The 19,523-nt window shown below is 36.7% G+C and overlaps 1 protein-coding gene across 3 annotated transcripts in view; it reads left to right on the plus strand.

Moving 5' to 3' along the window:
- The window catches only part of Thoc2 (THO complex 2), a 104,068-nt gene that overhangs the window by 77,583 nt on the left and 6,962 nt on the right, over positions 1-19,523 (plus strand). Inside the window, exons 27-38 of one of the 3 annotated variants that reach the window (XM_048336908.1) lie at positions 1,043-1,174; positions 1,260-1,444; positions 1,946-2,124; positions 2,352-2,454; positions 3,087-3,517; positions 4,185-4,243; positions 5,728-5,763; positions 13,565-13,702; positions 14,051-14,120; positions 14,203-14,360; positions 16,922-16,998; positions 17,709-17,754. In XM_048336908.1, the coding sequence (XP_048192865.1) occupies positions 1,043-1,174; positions 1,260-1,444; positions 1,946-2,124; positions 2,352-2,454; positions 3,087-3,517; positions 4,185-4,243; positions 5,728-5,763; positions 13,565-13,702; positions 14,051-14,120; positions 14,203-14,360; positions 16,922-16,998; positions 17,709-17,736 (1,596 nt within the window). In that variant the 3' untranslated portion in view covers positions 17,737-17,754. Of the gene's footprint in view, positions 1-1,042; positions 1,175-1,259; positions 1,445-1,945; positions 2,125-2,351; positions 2,455-3,086; positions 3,518-4,184; positions 4,244-5,727; positions 5,764-13,564; positions 13,703-14,050; positions 14,121-14,202; positions 14,705-16,921; positions 16,999-17,708; positions 17,755-19,523 lie in introns of those variants that run through there. The other 2 variants (XM_048336909.1, XM_048336907.1) reach the window with 2 other exon arrangements.

A 19,523-nucleotide genomic window follows, 5' to 3' on the forward strand; every position in this document is an offset into this window, starting at 1 on the left:
TCCTTGAACTTTGCTGCTCAAGACTCTACCACTTTGAACCACAGCTCCACTTAGGTTTTCTATTGGTAAATTGGAGATAATAGTCTCACAGACTTTCCTGCCCGGTCTGGCATTGAATTGCAATCTTCAGACATCCTCCTGAATAGCTAGGATTGCAGGTATGAGCCACCAGCGCCCAGCTAGATGTTTTTTTTTTGTTTTTGTTTTGTTTTTGCGCCAGTCCTGGGGCTTGAACACAGGGCCTGAGCACTGTCCCTGGCTTCTTTTTTTGGTCAATGCTAGCGCTCTAATCACTTGAGCCACAGCACCACCTCTGGCCTTTTCTATATATGTGGTGCTGAGGAATTGAACCTAGGGCTTCATGTATGCAAGGCCACTCTACCACTAGGCCATATTCCCAGCCTGATGGTTTTTTTTTTTTTTTTTTTTTTTTGGCCAGTCCTGGGCCTTGGACTCAGGGCCTGAGCACTGTCCCTGGCTTCTTCCCGCTCAAGGCTAGCACTCTGCCACTTGAGCCACAGCGCCGCTTCTGGCCGTTTTCTGCATATGTGGTGCTGGGGAATCGAACTTAGGGCCTCATGTATCCGAGGCAGGCACTCTTGCCACTAGGCTATATCCCCAGCCCCTATGGTTTGTTTTTTTAAAAGGGAAGGTGAATTCAATATTAATTTGTAAAATGATGTTTAAAAGTACAATTAGAACATTGTTTTAAAATGGCAAATTTAATTCTGTTCCAATTTGACATTTTTAGTACCATTAAGATAAAGCTTACTGTGCTTACTGTCCAAATATGTATGTTTTTGTGTGGAATTGTTAATCTAGTGTACTTCAGTTTCAGCTTTGGCTATTTTTGGGGCATAACATGATTTTTTAAATTTAATTTTCTTATCAAGGCAATGTACAGAGGGGTTACAGTTACATACATAAGGTAGTGAGTACATTTCTTGTCGAATATTGTTACCCCCTCCCTCATTTTTCTCCCACTATCCCTCCCCCCAGTCCCCTGTATAACATGATTTTTAAAAGTGACAACCTTTCTTAGGAATGTGGAAACTATCCAGGATTCCTTACTATATTACGGGCAACTGGATTTGATGGTGGAAATAAAGCTGATCAATTAGATTATGAAAATTTTCGACATGTGGTTCATAAGTGGCATTACAAACTAACCAAGGTAAAAATATACATTCTTTGTGAGTAATCATTTTCTCTTCCTACTTGTATTTTTGTAATAATGCCTCATACAATGTTTGTTGTAGGCATCGGTGCATTGCCTTGAAACAGGCGAATATACTCACATCAGGAATATCTTGATTGTGCTAACAAAAATACTTCCTTGGTATCCAAAAGTTCTGAATCTGGGTCAGGCTTTGGAAAGAAGAGTACATAAAATCTGCCAAGAGGAAAAAGAGAAGAGGCCAGATCTATATGCATTGGCAATGGGGTAACAAAATTATACTTTATGTGATTTATGAGACTAGATTACAAAGGATTCTGAAGACTTTAAAATGTTTGATGGTGTTGAAGTTTATTTCCTGCTGTGTACTTCAGGAGATTATGAGAGATTATGTGATCATATTCCCACAGGCTGGTGAGAGTTGTCACTTCTGATGATCAACTTCCGGTCTATACTAGATGATAGTGTCAAAAGACATATGTAATATGTCTCAAATGAGAGGAAATTAATTTTAGCGTTATAGTTGGATATTGAGATCTTTAAGAACAAAAAGTTGAAAAGTCATCTCAGTTTAAAAATTAGTTTGAATTTTTTATGTATGGAATTAGTATTTTTCATAAAGATCTTGAATTTTTACTGAACGTTAACTTTTTTGTTCTCTGAAATAATTAGTAGAATGAGTAACTTGCTAATTTTACTCTTTTAAATCCCATGTTTGTACTGTTTGATTTGTGTTGTGTATATTTAAACACTTTGTGCGACTTTCAGCTACTCTGGGCAGTTGAAAAGTAAAAAGTCATACATGATACCTGAAAATGAGTTTCATCACAAAGACCCCCCTCCGAGGAATGCTGTTGCCAGTGTACAAAATGGGCCTAGTGGTGGGCCTTCTTCATCATCCCTAGGAAGTGCATCTAAATCGGATGAAAGCAGTACTGAGGAGACTGGTATGCTTACTTGTAGACACTTTTAAATAATACATTGAAATATTTTGTATCACATCACAAATGCAGTGTTGGTCGTATTAATTTTTTTATTCCCTAGGTAGGAACATTTAACTGTTCAGTAATTAGTTTGATGATTTTTTTCTAATTATCCTCTAATCATTTTGCTGTGAAATTGTAGTTTATTTATGTTTGGGGGCTTATTAAAGAAAGCCTTACTTTTATTTCAGATAAATCAAGGGAGAGATCTCAGTGTGGTGTGAAAGCTATTAATAAAGCTTCTAGTGCCACACCAAAAGGGAATTCAAGCAATGGAAATAGTGGCTCTAACAGGTAGGAGGAACACTGTGCCATATGTGTCCTAAATTCTTATCTGATGGGCCTCATTAACTATGAATAGAAGGGAGGTGGTAGTTGGCCAGTATTAAAGTCATGTTTGTTAGGCTTTACAATTTTGTATGTATCCCTGGGTTTATAATGGGCTTGTTAGCCTCCTAATACATTTCATATATTATGTTTCGTTTAATAGTCTTGTTTTCCTTTGCTGGTATATTCAAGGGAATGTAGGTGGTTAAGGCCAAAAATATTTTATTATAGAATGAGTGAATGCTGTAGGCAATCTAAATAAGGGAAGATAGCAGAAAAAAGTTTATATTCATTTGGTCTGTCAAGCTGGGAAACCTATTTCCTAAATGTAGCATCCTTAGTTGGCTTGTGGGGTAGATTTTGGCTTGTTAACTTGTTATCCACAAAGGGTATGTTGGTATGTAAAAAGAATCCAACAGTCATTTTAATTTTAATCATTTTCTTAATTGCTCCTCATGAGTTTTTATTTATTGATGAAATATTTCTTTTACTTGTTTTTGATACTACCCTTTAGCTTTTTTAAATCAATAAGAAACTTTATAGGATTTCTATCATGGGATATATTTTATGGTTAAAAATCTAATGTTTATATTCTTAAGCAGCAAAGCTGTTAAAGAAACTGACAAAGAAAAAGGGAAAGAGAAAGAAAAAGAAAAAAAAGAAAAGACTCCAGCTACTACTCCAGAGGCCAGGGTACTTGGTAAAGACGGTAAAGAAAAACCAAAAGAAGAGCGGCCCAATAAAGATGAAAAAGCAAGAGAGACCAAGGAAAGAACACCTAAGTCTGACAAAGACAAAGAAAAATTCAAGAAGGAAGAAAAATCTAAAGACGAGAAATTCAAAACAACTGTCCCCAGCACAGAATCGAAGTCTACTCAAGAAAGGGATCGAGAGAAGGAGCCATCCAGAGAAAGAGATGTAACAAAGGAAATGAAATCAAAGGAAAATGTTAAAGGAGGAGAAAAAACACCAATTTCTGGGTCCTTGAAGTCACCTGTTCCCCGATCAGATAATGCAGAGCCTGAAAGGGGTAAGTGTACTTTTCTTCATGTTCATTTACCTTTTGTTATATTCACGTATAGTCTTTTCTCCTCACTTTGAAAAATTTTCTAGAGATTTTTCTAGGGAAAAGAATACTTGATCTTAAAAATTGCTCATTTTTAAGCTGGGTGCCAGTGGCTGACTCTTGTAATCCTAGCTACTCAGTAGGAGGCTAAGAAGATCTTGGTTCAAAGTCAGCCAGGGGAGGAAAGTCCATGAGACTCTTATCCCAGTTAACGACCAAGTGGAGGCGTGCTGCTCAAGTGATAAGAGTGCCAGCCTTGAGTGAAAAAAAGCTAAGAGACAGGGCCCAGGCCCTGAGTTCAAGCCCCCAGGACCAGCACCAAAAAGCTGAAAAAAGTTGCACTTTTTTTTGTTGTTGTTTGTTTGTTTTTTGCCAGTCCTGGGCTTGTACTCAGGGCCTGAGCACTGTCCCTGGCTTCTTTTTGCTAAGGCTAGCACTCTGCCACTTGAGCCACAGTACCACTTCTGGCTTTTTCTATATATATGGTGCTGGGGAATTGAACCCAGGGCTTCATGTATATGAGGCAAGCACTCTTGCCACTAGGCCATATTCCCAGCCCCAAAAGTTGCACATTTTGAAATTGTTCAGAAAGACTGGAAATATATATTCTTGTTTCTTTTTGTCTGAACAGAACAGAAACGCCGCAAAATTGATACACATCCTTCTCCATCACATTCCTCCACAGTAAAGGTTAGTATAGCCTGAAGAAGGCAGCATCTTTATTAGGCTCACGTGTTTGGAATACCAGTGTCCTGACTTCCTTCAAGTCTTGTGCCAAGTATTCACTGAAGCCACTGAAGGTTTTATATTTCATTAGAAATGAATGTTTTTCTGTATTGGTGGACTGATATTTTTCCCATTGAGTATTTTTATTATAAAAATGTTAAAACTTCAAGGACCTAGCACTAATTTTCTAATGTATCAAGGTGCAAGAGAAATTTTACCCAGAAGTGCCTCACTGCTTTATGCAGTCTTTTTTGGAGTGCAATGGTAGCAGCAGCAAAAGAATATTTTCAGCAGAACGAAGCTATTTTTCGGCATAAATATCGAAGAATGTGTATTACTGAAGACTTCCTGGATGATTACAGGATTACACAAGATACCTCTGAATTCATCAAGCTTCTTGATGAGCATCATACCGATGTGCCTTCTAAGAAGGAGTCTTGAAAGGAGTTCCATTTTAAAGTCTCCTTGGTGATCAGTTCTCCTGTAGTTGTGTATATTCAGTGAGCATGCAGCTTCAGTTGTTCCTTCCCTTGGAGGTTTGTTTATACCCATTGGGTTCCCACCAAGTTGAACCTTGCGTTACGATAAAAGCAGATGTGACATCCAATCCTACTACCCAGCAAAGAGAAACCGCAGGCATTCAACTGCAGCACAAAATCGTGGGTGTAGCCTTCTTGAAGACTCAGGGTAGCCATTCCTTGCTCCATATTTAATTTTAATTCTAAAGTCATCTAATTTCATGGAATCTTTGAATTTGCAGTACGTTGAACTTTTGAAACTGTAAGTTACTAATTCTTCATCAAGAATGCTGTGGTGGAATACCATAGTTGATTTGTTTTTCTTCTTTTCTCTTTTCATTTTGATGGTTTTTTTTTCCTTGTTGGAGGTATGAAATTCAGCAATCATAGGAACTTTACAAAAAAGTGATTACTCTTTTATAGAATGTATGTTTTTTTTTACACTATAATGCCACGGAGTTATACCTAGAATGAAAATATTTATTTATTTTAGAGTTATAAGTAAAGTAAAATTAAAAACCTTCCAATTAAAAGACGACCATGAAAACTCAGTATTGTTCTTCAACTGTGACCTCCGTTATTTTAATCTTTTTGTGGAGAAAAATATTTTTGCTTTATGCTTTTAAAATTACTTATTATGAAATATGAAAAATGTGGCATTGACATTTATTTTTAACTTTCAGTCAGTGTAAAATTTTTCTTTCATACATAGAGTACATGTAATTTCCTTTTTTTTTAAACCATTACAATTCCATTACATGATTTTGTTTTTGTTTTTATTGTTGGTGTCCATATTACTAACGATATTATGGAATTTATCTTCACAAGGAGTAGCCGGTTTATTTCCAGGTCACAACTGTACTTCCCAAAGTTCCTCTGGGTTCTGAGAACTATGCCAGCTCACCTGTCATCTCCATTCATTTTCTACAGGACAGTCTCATCGAACTCAAGGAATCTTCATCAAAGGTTTGAGTCTTTTAAAATGCCTAAGTAAACAAAAAACCCTCCTTTTGTTTTGTAGATGACCTTTCCCTAGTAAATTCAGTAAGCTAGCATCACTTGAAAAAAAGTATTGTGATTAGAGCAGTCTGTATAAATTCCTATCACAAAAAAACAAATAGCAGTGATCTTTTTCAGAAAGATTGTTATAAAATGTGTGTGATGTGGCAACAGTTCTGTCATCTATATTTATTGGGTGTATAATGCATTCTCCTTTATGCTTCAAAATTTGGTATTACGCTTAAGTTTTGGGGCAGAAGGAGTTTAGGTACAGTAGACTTCTTTTAATTTTACAAAAAAACCCTGGCAAATTTGTTTTGTGAAATTAAAGGAGGACTATTTTCTGGCTGTTCTTAGACAACAAGAAAGTTATTTGCTGCATTCACATAACTTTTAGAAATGAAGTCCTATCATAGTCCACAAAATTCTTTATATCTCCTGCTGAGTTTTCTTTTTAGTAGTTGTAGCATAATTTCAGGAAGCATAGTAAATGTAAATTATGCCTCTGAAGGGAGCAATCAAATTGACAGTTGTGTTTGCATATTAATATTAATGTTCACCTATTCCTTTTCTTTCCTGAGTATTCAACTAAAAACAGTATGCAGTTTATGTATAGTTTGCTATTGTTAGTGCCATTTATTATATTACAAAATTTCTGCTCTCTTTTGACTTTGTACCTTGTCTCCTATTTTCTTCCTACTAAGTATGATTCTTTATTGATGGACTAGATGGAATTTTGAAACAGCCACTCAGTGTTACTGATTTTAGATCTATAACGTTTTTTAGGGAAATGTCTGTGGATCCTGGGCAAATAAGCACTGATTTTTTAACAGTTTAGATAAGCCAGTGTGCCTGTGCCCTAAAATGTAGCCCTGTCTTTTGAATAATTGTACTAATTGCAAAGTATCAGCCATATTTTGTGTGCTTTGTTTTAGAGTAAAACATTTTATTGCCTATATTAAGTGTGTATTGCAGTGTAGTAGGTCTTTATAACCATTTAATAATTGTATTTGTTGTAACCATCAATGGCTTATATGGGCTATTCATGGGTTAAGAGTCTTAATCTGTGAGTATTTCTGAAACATTTTAAGTAGTTTAAAACAGGCTACTAAAATTAACTTCATTTTCTTATCTTTGATGATGATTACCTTTCCTTCACATTTTGAAAGTCTTCTGAATAGGAACATTGTGTGAGATAATGTATGTTCATCTCACATCATGTTCATAACAGAGATGTGAAGTTAAATAGGGCAGATGGTAGTGTCTTTTTAATAAATGAAAGATAAAAAGGTTTTCAGCCTCTCCTAGTGGGTGGCATACAACTTGTTAGTACCAAAATGTAAAGGAAAGTTTAGGTTCATCAGCATTAGCAACAGTAGTTGAAAGGGTTCCTAGCTCCAATGATGGGCCTTCCTTCCTTCCTTCCTTCCTTCCTTCCTTCCTTCCTTCCTTCCTTCCTTCCTTCCTTCCTTCCTTCCTTCCTTCCGTCCTTCCTTCCGTCCTTCCTTCCGTCCTTCCTTCCGTCCTTCCTTCCGTCCTTGGGCATGAACTCAGGGTCTGGGTGCTGTTCTTGAGCTTTTGTGCTCAAGGCTAGCTCATTAACATTTGAGCCACAGCTCTGGATCTGGCTTTTTATAGTTAATTGGAGATAAGAGTATCTTAAACTTTTCCTGCTCAGGCTGGCTTCGACTCACAATCCTCATATCTCAGTCTTCCTAAGTAGCTAGGATTACAGCTGTGAGCCACAATGCCCAGTTTATCTTTTTTTTGTGGGGGGGGGGGCGTGTACTGTGGCTTGAACTCAGGCCCTGGGCACTGTCCCTGAGCTCTTTTTCTTTCTTTTTTTTTTTTTGGGCCAGTCCTGGGCCTTGGATTCAGGGCCTGAGCACTGTCCCTGGCTTCCTTTTTGCTCAAAGCTAGCACTCTGCCACTTGAGCCACAGCGCCACTTCTGGCCGTTTTCTGTATATGTGGTGCTGGGGAATCGAACCCAGGGCCTCATGAATACAAGGCAAGCTCTCTTGCCACTAGGCCATATCCCCAGCCCAGCTGAGCTCTTTTTCTTTTGCTCAAGGCTAGGGCTTTACCACTTTGACCCACAGCGCCACTTTTGGTTTTCTGGTGGTTATTTGGAGGTCTCATGGACTTTCTTGCCCAGACTAGCTTTGAACAATAATTCTCAGATCTTAGCCTCCTTTAGTAGGCAGCACTACGTGTGTGAGCCACCAGCACCCAGCTTTTTTTTTTTTTAAGCGATTTATGTCAGTTTCTCCACCTAAAAAATTATTTCTGGTCATTTAAAATTCAATATATTTATCTCACATGTAACCAGAATATTTTGAATATGGCATATAAATATGCTACTAAAATTATGTGACTCATACCACTTTTCATATTTAGTGAACTACGTTTAATGTAATGTTTGACAATAAGATTAGATATTCACTAACCATTTGAAATGAATCTTTAAGCTTTTGAACTCTGGTAAACTGTCCTGAGTACTGATTTGTATAGTACCTGATGTTGCATTTTAATGTTTCTAGGAAATTTAATAGAATTGAATACCTTGATACAAACTTTTTAAAAATCAGGCTTTAGTCTCTAAAATTGATTACCTATACTCTCACTGTTTCTGAGCTGTTACCCTGTAGACTCATAGCAGAACTTTTTTTTTTCCTGCCAAAGGCCATTTGGATATTTATGTATAGGTTGTACAAAATTATCAATACAGGCAGACAGCATGGGCAGAGCTGACTAGAAGCATATAAGAAGCATACTTTTCTATCCCATCATCTATTGAATATTTTTGCAGGCCTTACACAATCCAGCCTGTGGGCCAAAGAGTTCTCCACTCACTCCTGTTAGAGCTTTTGGAACATGTGTCTGTTTTTCTTGCTATCTTGACAATTATACATATAAAATTATTTTCTTGCTTTATTGTGACCTTTTATTTATTTTTATTTTTATTTTTTGGCCAGTCCTGGGGCTTGAACTCAAGGCCTGAGCACTGTCCCTGGCTTCTTTTAGCACTCTGTCACTTGAGCCACAGCGCCACTTCTGGCCATTTTCTATATATGTGGTGCTGAGGAATCAAACCCAGGGCTTCATGTATCCGAGGCAAGCACTCTAGCCACTAGGCCACATTCCCAGCCCCTATTGTGACCTTTTAGTTATGCTATATTTTTATTACTTGCTAGCTTCAGTTTTAGCCCACAGGAAAAAAAATCACATAGATTTTTCTTTTTAAAAATTTTTTAGTACCTATAAGTAGTTGCACAAAGGGGTTGCTATTCCACAAAGCAGTTTATGAATACTGTGCATTTTGGTGTGTGCATCTCCTTCAATATTCCCCCTTCCTCCCCTTTTTATGAATTTTGTGGTATATACAATGAATTGTTGACTGTATTCTTTTTCCCTTCCTACCTTCATTCATCTACTTCCCCTCTCCTTGCTCTGTTCCTTTTGTAAGTACCCATTTCCTGGTGCCTTTTTTTTTTTTTGGATTTGGCTTTGATTTATTCTTTCTAAAGGATTATATTATTTGAGCATTCCACAGAATCTATTATACTTCAATCAATTCATTTGTAACCACTTGCATGCCACCTATAAGTGTCACTTGTAGATTTTTTTTTTAACCAGACCTGAGGCTTGGACTCAGGGCCTGAGCATTGTCACTGGCTTCTTTTTGCTCAAGACTAGCACCCAACCTCTTGAGCAACAGTGCCACTTCTGGCCTTTTCTGTTTATGTGGCGCTGAGGAATCGAACCCAGGGCTTTATGCATGCTAGGCAAGCACTCTACTGCTAAGCCACATTCCCAGCCCTCACTTATCTATAGCAACATTCTAGCTATAAACAAACGAGTGAAACCATGCAACTTTAGTTTCTCCAAGTCTGGCTTATTTCACTTAACATAATTTTTTCCAGGTCTTTCCATTTTCTTATGAATGGTATAATAGTATTCTTTCTAATGGATGAGTAATATTCCATTGTACGTATACACCACATTTTTTTGATCCATTCGTAAACTGTTAAAGAAATAACAACTAATAAATGGGCTAATGAGGTAAAGAGAGACTTCTCAGAAGAAGTAAAAATGGCCAATAGACAAATGGAGAGATATTCAACATCCCTAGCCATAAAGTAAATGGAAATCTAAACAACAATGAGATTCTACCTCACCCCAGTTATAATGGCCATTATCAATAAAAGTAATAATAACAAGTGCTGGCCAGGGATGTGGCCAAAAGGCATCTCTATTACACTGTTGGCGGCAATGTAAGTTTGTTCAACCACTCTGAATTAGTACTATTGGAGGGTCCTCAAAAAAGCAAAAATAGAACTAACTACCCTATGATCCAGCAATTCCACTCCTGGGCATTTATCCAATAGAGCACAAACAAGGCTACAGTAAAACTACTAGCAAAACCATGTTCATTGCCGCACTATTTACCATAGTCAATACATGGACTCAGCCCAGACCTTGCTTTTTGAAATACTAGGATTTGAATTTAGTGCTCTCTCTCTCTCTCTGTTTTTCTCTCTGTGTCTCCCCCTTCTTTGTCATCGAGGTGAAACATTTTAATGTGTATTGCAGTTTTGTTTTTTGTTTTTGGTACCAGTTCTGGAGCTTGTGAACTCAGAGCCTGAGGTGCTGTCAGATCTATGCTGGATCTTAGGTGTCTGTCTTTTGTCTTCTGAGAGTTTCTACAATGTGGTTAATGTAGTTCAGTCAGTTACTACCACAGGGCTTTCTTTGCTGGCCCAGAAATCTCTACCATCTTCAATTTCTGATCTGTTGAACTGGCATCTCTGGCTTCCCTTGCAGTTCTGCAGGGTTGGTGTGAGAATAACTAGTTGTTGAGTAATGTGTTAGGAAAGATGCCGAGTGATATCACTCAGCTGCAGCATTATGTACTTCTTTCTGTATACAAGGATTTGAGCTTGCAGGTGAGATTCATTAAAGGGAGGAAAAATCTTCAAAAAAATTTTTAGCTCACTCTCCACCCCAACTTTCAACTGTTGTATTTCTACATTTGGCCAGTTACGTTAGAAAATGTAGCAATCCCAATAGCTGCATGTGATGACAAAACATGTTTAAAGTGTGCTCTGTTGTATGAGCCTAAACTTTTGTTGTCTTTAAGTAGCTGTACAAAGGAGTTGCTACTCAATAAAGCAGTTTATTAATACAGTACATATTTGGGGGGGTGTTGTAGGATTTGAACTTGGGGCCTGGGTGTTATCCCAGAGCTTTTTGCTCAAGGCTAGAGTTCTACCACTTTGGGCCATACCTCTGCTTCTGGTTTTTGAGTGGTTAATTGAACTTTTCTGGCAGGGTTGATTTCCACCTGTGATCCTCCTGAGTAGCTAGAATTACAAGTGTGAGCCACTGGCACCCGGCCTACAATGCATCTTGATCAAAATCACCCCTTCCATCTTTGTCCCCCATCCCTCCCAAACCTACCCCTTCCCTCAGTTTTCTTAATTTTGTAGATACACAAAATCCAACAATGCTGCTCTGAACAAATCATTAACTTTATTTGGCAAATGTGTATTTAGTGCTCACTGTGTGTAAGAATGTAGGGGAAATACATAAAAGCACGAAAGGCATTTTGGCTTTTTGAAATTAGTAGGGAATACTTATCACAAAAAGATATAGTGCAAGGGTTTATTGGAATGTGAATTACAGAGTTGAGGATAGTTTAAGAATTGATGGCTATTGACCTGTCTTTGAAGACAAGTAGGTTTTAAAGAGATTAAAATAAAAGTAAGTACCATTCTAATACGTAGAACTGCCAGAAAGGACTAGAGTTAGAGAACAGTGATAGGAAGAGCACGTAATTCAATCATTTGGTTGTGGAATGGTAGCTAGAATTGTGACATGATTTTGGAGAACTTGGGATGCCTAAAGTAAGAGTAAGCAATCCATTCAGCAGATAGTGAAAAACTGCTTTGAGTAAAAAGGTGTGACCATGACTGTTTTGGAAGGGTAGTAAGAAGGAATTGAATTGGGTATTTTATTTATTTATTTTTTTTGGGGGGGGGGGGAGGTCATGGGGCTTGAACTGTGAGCCTGGGCACTGTCCCTGAACTCCTTTTGTTCAAGGCTAGCACTCTACCACTTGAACCACAGCTCCAGTTCTGGCATTTTCTGTGATTAATTGGAGATAAGATTCTCACAGACTTTATTGCCTGGGCTGACTTTGAACTGTGACCCTCAGGTCTCAGCTTCCTGAATAGCTAGGATTACAGGCGTGAGCCACCAGTACCTGGTGAATCGGGTACATTTCTAAACCAAAAAAAATTGATTGTGTGTCAGTTGAGTCATTTGACTTTTTATGTCAGGAATGAAATGCTTCAATATTTGTGTCATAATCAAGTCCTAGAAAAGTTCTTAATTCTTTGTGATACAATTCAAGCAGGGACACAAGAAAATGTCATTCATGTGTGTGGATGTTTGCATGCATACAACACCCCAACTTTTTTTTATGGTTTTGCTTTTACTGGGAAAAATGAAGCAGTACTTTCTGTAAAGAATTCTTCTGAGTATTGCAATAATATTTTATTGATATTTATCTTTTTAGTATAGAGAATAATATTACCTTAAGAGATGATAGATTCTAAAAATCTTTTGTAATTAAAGAGATGCCCATCAAGAGTATATTTTAGACACATACTTTGATAACTATCATTCTTTTGCTCTTTGGTAGTAGTAAACACTTATCATTTTTAACCACTTCTGCATTGCTATGGCATTATTTCTGAGCCAATTAAATAGAAAATGTCTTGTGGTATTTAATCTCAAACCAATGGCTCTTTTTATTCCTTTTGTATCAAAAGATTCTTTCATGTCAAAACATTTGACTTTTACTCTTCATTTTTGAAGTATATCTAGAATTTTAAAGTCATAAACTCTGTATTGTTGCCCAATACTTTGTATCAAATTATATATAAACTTGTAGTATAATTGTAAATGCTATAAAATTAGGTATCAGATTATTCCCTGACTACTTCCTAAATAATAGTTTTTATGGTTGATTTCCATATTGTCTCTCAAGTATTTAGCCTTAGAATGTCCCTAATGATTGGCTTTAACTTATTTTTATTGCCTGTATACTTCTTGACAAAAGAAAGGATAGACGCAGTAGTTTAATCACTTTCTCCTGACAGAGTACATTTTTGACCCATTTAGAACACAATCAATTCTGATTATTTGATAGAATTGGAGTCTTTTTGGAAGAAGAGAATATGTAGCAGTGTTTATATTTGTAAAAGTTAATTTAGAGTGATTATTGCTTTGGGTTTATACTGAGACAGAAAGGACTTATTAGTAAAGTCATAGCTAGATTTTATTTGTATGCTTTTCCTCACTATTACTGACTACCTAGGAGTGGATAGTAAAAGTTCATAATTGAGTTGAGATTTGTATTTTGTTTTTTTCTTTGGAGACAGTCCAGTCACTCAAGTTTTTACATATATTTTCTTGTAATGGTGGTCATATGTCTTTGTAATGGAGTGATAAGATGAACTCTAGCTTGTGAATTCACTAAGGAGTCTCAATTGAGGCTGTAATGAACTGATTGAGTTTGAATGGGAATTAAATAAGGCCATGAATATTTTTATTATTTGTACCATACTCTTTTTATTTTGCCTCTCATACAGAGAGCTGACGAATTCTGACTTCATGTGTTTGTCTTTCACTTAATAAAACCACAAGATGCCAATACTGGAAAACTAATAATCTTTAGTAATATTGCCTTAATTTAACAGCTCTACATTAATCATACTCCTCCACCAATATCCAAGAGTAAGGAGAGAGAAATGGACAAGAAAGAGTTGGACAAGTCAAGGGAAAGATCCAGAGAAAGAGAGAAAAAAGATGAAAAGGACAGGAAAGAGCGGAAAAGGGTTTGTAATTTTCTTAAATTAGTTTGGAAAGCTCCTTATCATGTATAGTAGTATGCTTATTGCTTTTTAAAAATTACTAGTTAATTCTGTAGCAGTCTGTGTCAGGTTTTAACTGGTATTTTCACACGGAAGTGTGTTTGCATCTTCTACAGTAATAAGGATCTTCAGCTTAGTAATCTCTACCAGCTCTGCTTATCTATCTTTCATGCCATTTTACCAAGTATGTGAAACTATCGCAAATATTCTCCAATTCTAGTTAGCTGTGTCTTTCTTGTGTAAGAATAATTCTTTATAACAACAAAAAAACTTAAACTTGTGATCAATGTAGTTCACAATTCTTGATTCTAGGATCACTCAAACAATGACCGTGAAGTACCACCGGACTTAACCAAGAGGCGGAAAGAGGAAAATGGCACAAGTAGGTGGACTTACTGATACCTTGGAAGCAATCGTCAAAGTGAATTTGAAAAGGCTTTCATGATCCTCTTTTGTAATTTTAGTGGGGGTTTCAAAACACAAAAGTGAAAGTCCCTGTGAGTCTCCTTATCCAAATGAGAAAGACAAGGAAAAAAATAAATCAAAATCTTCAGGCAAAGAAAAAAGTGGTGACTCATTTAAATCTGAGAAGATGGATAAACTATCCTCCGGTGGCAAAAAGGTAAATTATGAGCACAAACAGTCTATCTTTTCTTTAAAAAACATTGACTCTTCTAGGAAAAGCAAGAAGAATTCTACCCACTATGTAATTTACAGAATTGTAACCCCCCTGTACAACACAATAATAACAATAAAACTATTTTTAAAAGACGACTCTTTAAAAGCTTTGCACATATTTTTTGTCCTAGTCAAGTAGCCTTTTTAAAAATTATTAGGAGATGGGAAGAGGGCATACTGGGGGAAGGGCAAATTGTTTGGGGGAATTTGAACCATATCAATTCTAAATGCTGAGAAGCTAGGGTTACTATACCTCTGAATTTCTTTTCCTCTTTCATTCCTATATACTTTAGTTTTTTGTGATTTAACCTTTCTTTGTATTTTCCTTTTTTTGTCTACTTAAAATTCTTTGCATTTAATTTCTTTATTTTTGAGATTAAAGTGAGATTAGACATATTAAAAATATTGAAATATATTTACCCTTTCAGTGTCAAAAAGTCTTAAACATGATGAAATATTTTATCTGAACAAGCTCATTTGTTGGAAACTTGCATTTGCTTATGAAATTAGGTATAAGGTATATTTTCTATATTACATTGATAGGAATAGGCTGCTGCTTCTCAATGTTGCCAGTCCTGGCTTGAACTCAGGACCTGGGAACTGTCTTGGAGTTTTTTGCTCAAAACCAGTGCAACACTTGATCCACAGATCCACTTTCAGCTTTTTGGTAGAGTTTATTGGATATAAGACTCTCATGGACTTTCCTGCCTTATAGGCATGAGTCGCCGGTGCCCAGCCCTCATACATAGTTTTCTAATTAGAGCAACATTCATGTAATAGAAAATTAACTGCTTAAAAGTATACAATTTGTATGAATACCTGTGGCGTACACCTATAATCCTAGCTACTCAGGAAGCTGAGATCTGAGGATCAAGATTCTGAGCTGGCCTGGTTAAAAAAGTCTATGGGACTATCATTTCCAGTTAGCCACCAAAAAGCTGGAAGTGAAGCTATGGCTCAAGTGGTAGAGTGCTAGGTAGAGTGCTAGCCTAGAGCAAGGTAGCTCAGGGGAAATATACAACTCAGCAGCATTTAGTATATTCATAACATTATATGCAGTTTTATATGTCTGATTCCAAAACATTTTAGTTGTCCCAAAGGAAAAGCCTTTACTCATGATAACTATAAATCCCCACATCTCCTTCCACTAACCCTGGACAACTACTGATCTATTTGTCTCTGTGGATTTATCTGTTTTTAAAATTTCATATAAATGTAATTTTACAATAATAGCGCCTTTTGCATTTGTCGTTTTTCACTTGGAAGAATGTTTTTGAGGTTCTTTCATGTTGTAGTATCTTATTATTGCACTTTATTTTTATTATTCTATTATGTGAATGTAACACTTTGACCATTTGTCAGTTGCTAGATTTTTAGGTTGTTTCTATCCTTTTGGCTATTGTGAACAGTGCTGCTATGAAATATTTGTTTGGATATCTATCTTTAATCCCACCCAAGAAATGAACTTTTGGGTTATATAATTTATGTTTAACTTTTTGAGGACCTGTCAAGCTATTTTTCCATAGCGCCTCGGCTGTCTGTACAATTATTTTTCTTTTCTTTTCTCTTCTTTTCTTTTCTCTTCTTTCTCTCTTTCCCTTTCCCTTTCTGTGTCTCTCTGTCTCTCTCTGTTTCTCTCTCGTCTTTTTATCTCTGTGTCTTTTTATCTCTCCCTCCCTCCCCTCCTCCCTCCCCTTCCCCCCTCCCTCCTTTGTCCTTAAGCTTAAACTTAGGGCCTGGGCAATGTCCTGAGATTTTTGCTCAAGGCTGGTGGCTCTACCACTTGTGCCAGAGCTTTACTTATGTTTTACTTCTAGTAGTTAATTAAACCTAAATGTCTTATGGACTTTCCTGCCCTACTGGTTTCAAAATGCCATCCTTAGATCTCAGCCACCCAAGTAACTAGAATTAGAGATGTGAGTCACTGATGGCGGGCTTATAATTTATATTTCTATCAGCAGTTTATGAGGTTGTAAATTTTGTATGTCTTTGTTAAGATATACAAATGGTATCCAGGCGTATCTGGATACTAGACTCACATATGATATATTATTCCCTTATGCCATTACTGGGGCTAGAACTCAGGAACTTGTGATCTTGCTCAGATTTTTCCCTCACAGCTGGAACTTTACCATTCAAGTGATGCCTCCAGTCTAGCTTTCTTGCTGTTTTATTGGCAATAGAGACAATCTGTTAGATTTTTTCTGTCTGCTGCTGTTTGTGAACTGTGATCTGCATATCTGAGTTTGGCATGAACCACTTGTGTTCAGCTATGATTTTGTGATATTTTCTCCTATTCCATAGGCTGTTTTTTCACTTTCTCCATAGTGTCCTTTAATTCATGGACATTTTACTTTTGGTAGTCAACTGAATCTTCTTTTGTATGTACTTTTGATGTCATATTAGGTTTTTTGAAAAAAGCTATGGCTGGTGGGTGGTAGAATGTTGAGCTGATTTTTTAATACTTGGTTTTCAGTGTCCCAACTAATCCACCATTCCTTATAGGAGTCCAGGCATGATAAAGAAAAGATAGAAAAGAAAGAAAAACGGGACAGTTCAGGAGGAAAGGAAGAGAAGAAACAATATCCTTTTCATCTTAATTTCAATCACTATGAGGAAATGTTTGCAATATGAAGGAACCTTTGTTTAATATGTGATATAAAATACTTAGGAATTTATTAGATTGAAAACAGTATTTCCAGATCATTCTCTCAATGATATGAAATCTATCAAATGAGAAACTTGGATCATCTTGTTTTTTAGTTATTATGTATTTGTTTATTTTTGCCAGTCCTTGGTCTTGAACTCAGGGCCTAGGCATTGTCCCTGAGCTTTTTCTGTTCAGGGCTAGCATTCTACCACTTGAGCCCCAGCTCTGCTTCCCATTTTTGGTGGTTAATTGGAGATAACAGTCTCATGAACTTTCCTGCCCAGACTGGCTTTGAACCATGATCCTCAGATCTCAGCCTCCGGATTACAGGCGTGAGCTAACAGCACATGGCATGATTTTTTTAAATTTGCATAGTGACTGAAATATTTCATACCACAAAAGAATTTATAGTCCTCAATCCTGTACTGTCTACAAGATGAAGAAAAGGAACATGGAACCTCTTGGGCTGTGATAAGGTAAGTCAAAAAAGGTAAAATGATTTGACAGACCAGCAAAGACTGATAGAATTTCGGGTTCTCAGGCTAGTCAGTGCCAATTAGGCCTGGAAGCTGAAAGATTATACTAAAGTAGGACAGTGTTCTTCCCTGTCCTAAAGTTGTTTTCCCTTAATTTGTCATCTACTCATAAGTCCTCGGACAAGCACAGATAATGAAGACTTTCAATCAAGGTGAGTCTTCTCTCACCTCCTTTTCATTAAAAAATATAAAGTGAGGTCTGATAATGATGAAACCTAACATTCAGTCTCTTAATGTTGAAAAAAACATTTTGCAAGTTTCAGCTACTTGAATTTTTCACTGTGTTTGTTTAAAGATAAATATGCTGTTTCACTTTAAGGACACTGATTAGCTTTAGGAGCTTATGAAGTATCAAGATGTGTTTAGGAACATCTGGCTTTCTCTACACTGTTTATCTCTACCTTTTCTGAATAATTAATTACACTTTAAAAGTTCCTGTAGTCCTGTACGTTTTGGTGGTATTTGCAGTTATAGACAAACTGAAATTAAGAGGTTAAGTTAAAGATGCTCATGGAAGTTGTAGACAACAAACTCAGCCTTTAGCTTTCTCTGTTCTTTTTACATTTCTTTCTTTTTTTTGGCCAGTCCTGAGCCTTGACCTCAGGGCCTGAGCACTGTCCCTGGCTTCTTTTTACTCAAGGCTAACACTCTGCCACTTGAGCCACAGAGCCACTTCTGGCCGTTTTCTATATATATATGTGGTACTGAGGAATCGAACCCAGGGCTTCATGTATACAAGGCAAGCACTCTACCACTAGGCCATATTCCCAGCCCCTCTCTGTTCTTTTTGACTTTATATGTAGATGTGTTATCTAAATACTTTTTGTGTGTGTTTCTGGACCCCTCCCCCCTTTTGCTATTGCCCATGTTTTGCAAAACCAGAAAGAAAGTCTGTAGTTTCAGTACTAGAATTTAAATACACAACTTAGTTTTGCTTTATGTCAGATGTATTATAGCCATCTTAAATAATTTCCATGTCCATTTTAGTAGACAGGTATTCAGATCCAAAGTATTCTTTTGAACACTTAAAGTCAGTGACTAAATAGTTATTGTCTTTTATGTGTGTGAGTGTTTTTGGACTATTTTTTCTCCAGAATTTTGTTGAGAGATATAATTGGTAAATGAGAATGTTATATTTTTGAATAGTCTGTTGGCGATGCTTTAAGGTACTTTAGGGATGTTAGAATGACTTGCCCTGTCTGTTAATGGTTCTGCATAGACATATTTGGAGCTTTTGACTCTGACTTTTTTTTGGTCTGAGTCCAGGACTCGAACTCAGTATCTGATGATTTTGCTCATTGGCTGACCCTCTACCATCTGAGTCACACTTCCAATGCCTTGACTCAGATTTTTTGTTTTTGTTTTTGCCCATCCTGGGGCTAGAACTCAGGGCCTATGTGCCGTCCCTGAGCTTCTTTGTGCTCATGGCTAGTGGTCTACCACTTGAGCCACAGTACCATTTCTGTTACTCTGTTTTTATAGCCTATTTTCTTGTTTTTACTGTCACTTCTTAATGATATTAAGTATGTACTTAATACTATTAGCTGCTCCTGATCCTTTTTGAAACAAAATACTTAGTCAAGGCTATTTATAGTTGTTTACATTAAAAGAGAAATTCTGAAAGCTGTTGAAGTGTGTATGGAGACTCTTAAGGTGTGAGTTTTGTTGTACTTATTTTGCTTTATAACCAAAATAAATGGGACAAAATGTTGAGGTTACCAGTCAGGTGAGGAGTATGCCTTTTCTGCTGTTATTCTGGGCTTATTATCTGAGTTGTAGAGTGGGATAAACAATTATGAAAAACCATTTAGAATATAATCCTTATTTTAGTTAGAAAGATTACAAAGAAATCTTAATTCTAGTTCTCACCTGTTATTCTCTGGTGAACTCTTATTCTTTATTCATTTTTTAAAATTCCTCA

Source organism: Perognathus longimembris, chromosome 28 (assembly GCF_023159225.1).
Source record: "Perognathus longimembris pacificus isolate PPM17 chromosome 28, ASM2315922v1, whole genome shotgun sequence".
Taxonomy (NCBI): Eukaryota; Metazoa; Chordata; class Mammalia; order Rodentia; family Heteromyidae; genus Perognathus; species Perognathus longimembris.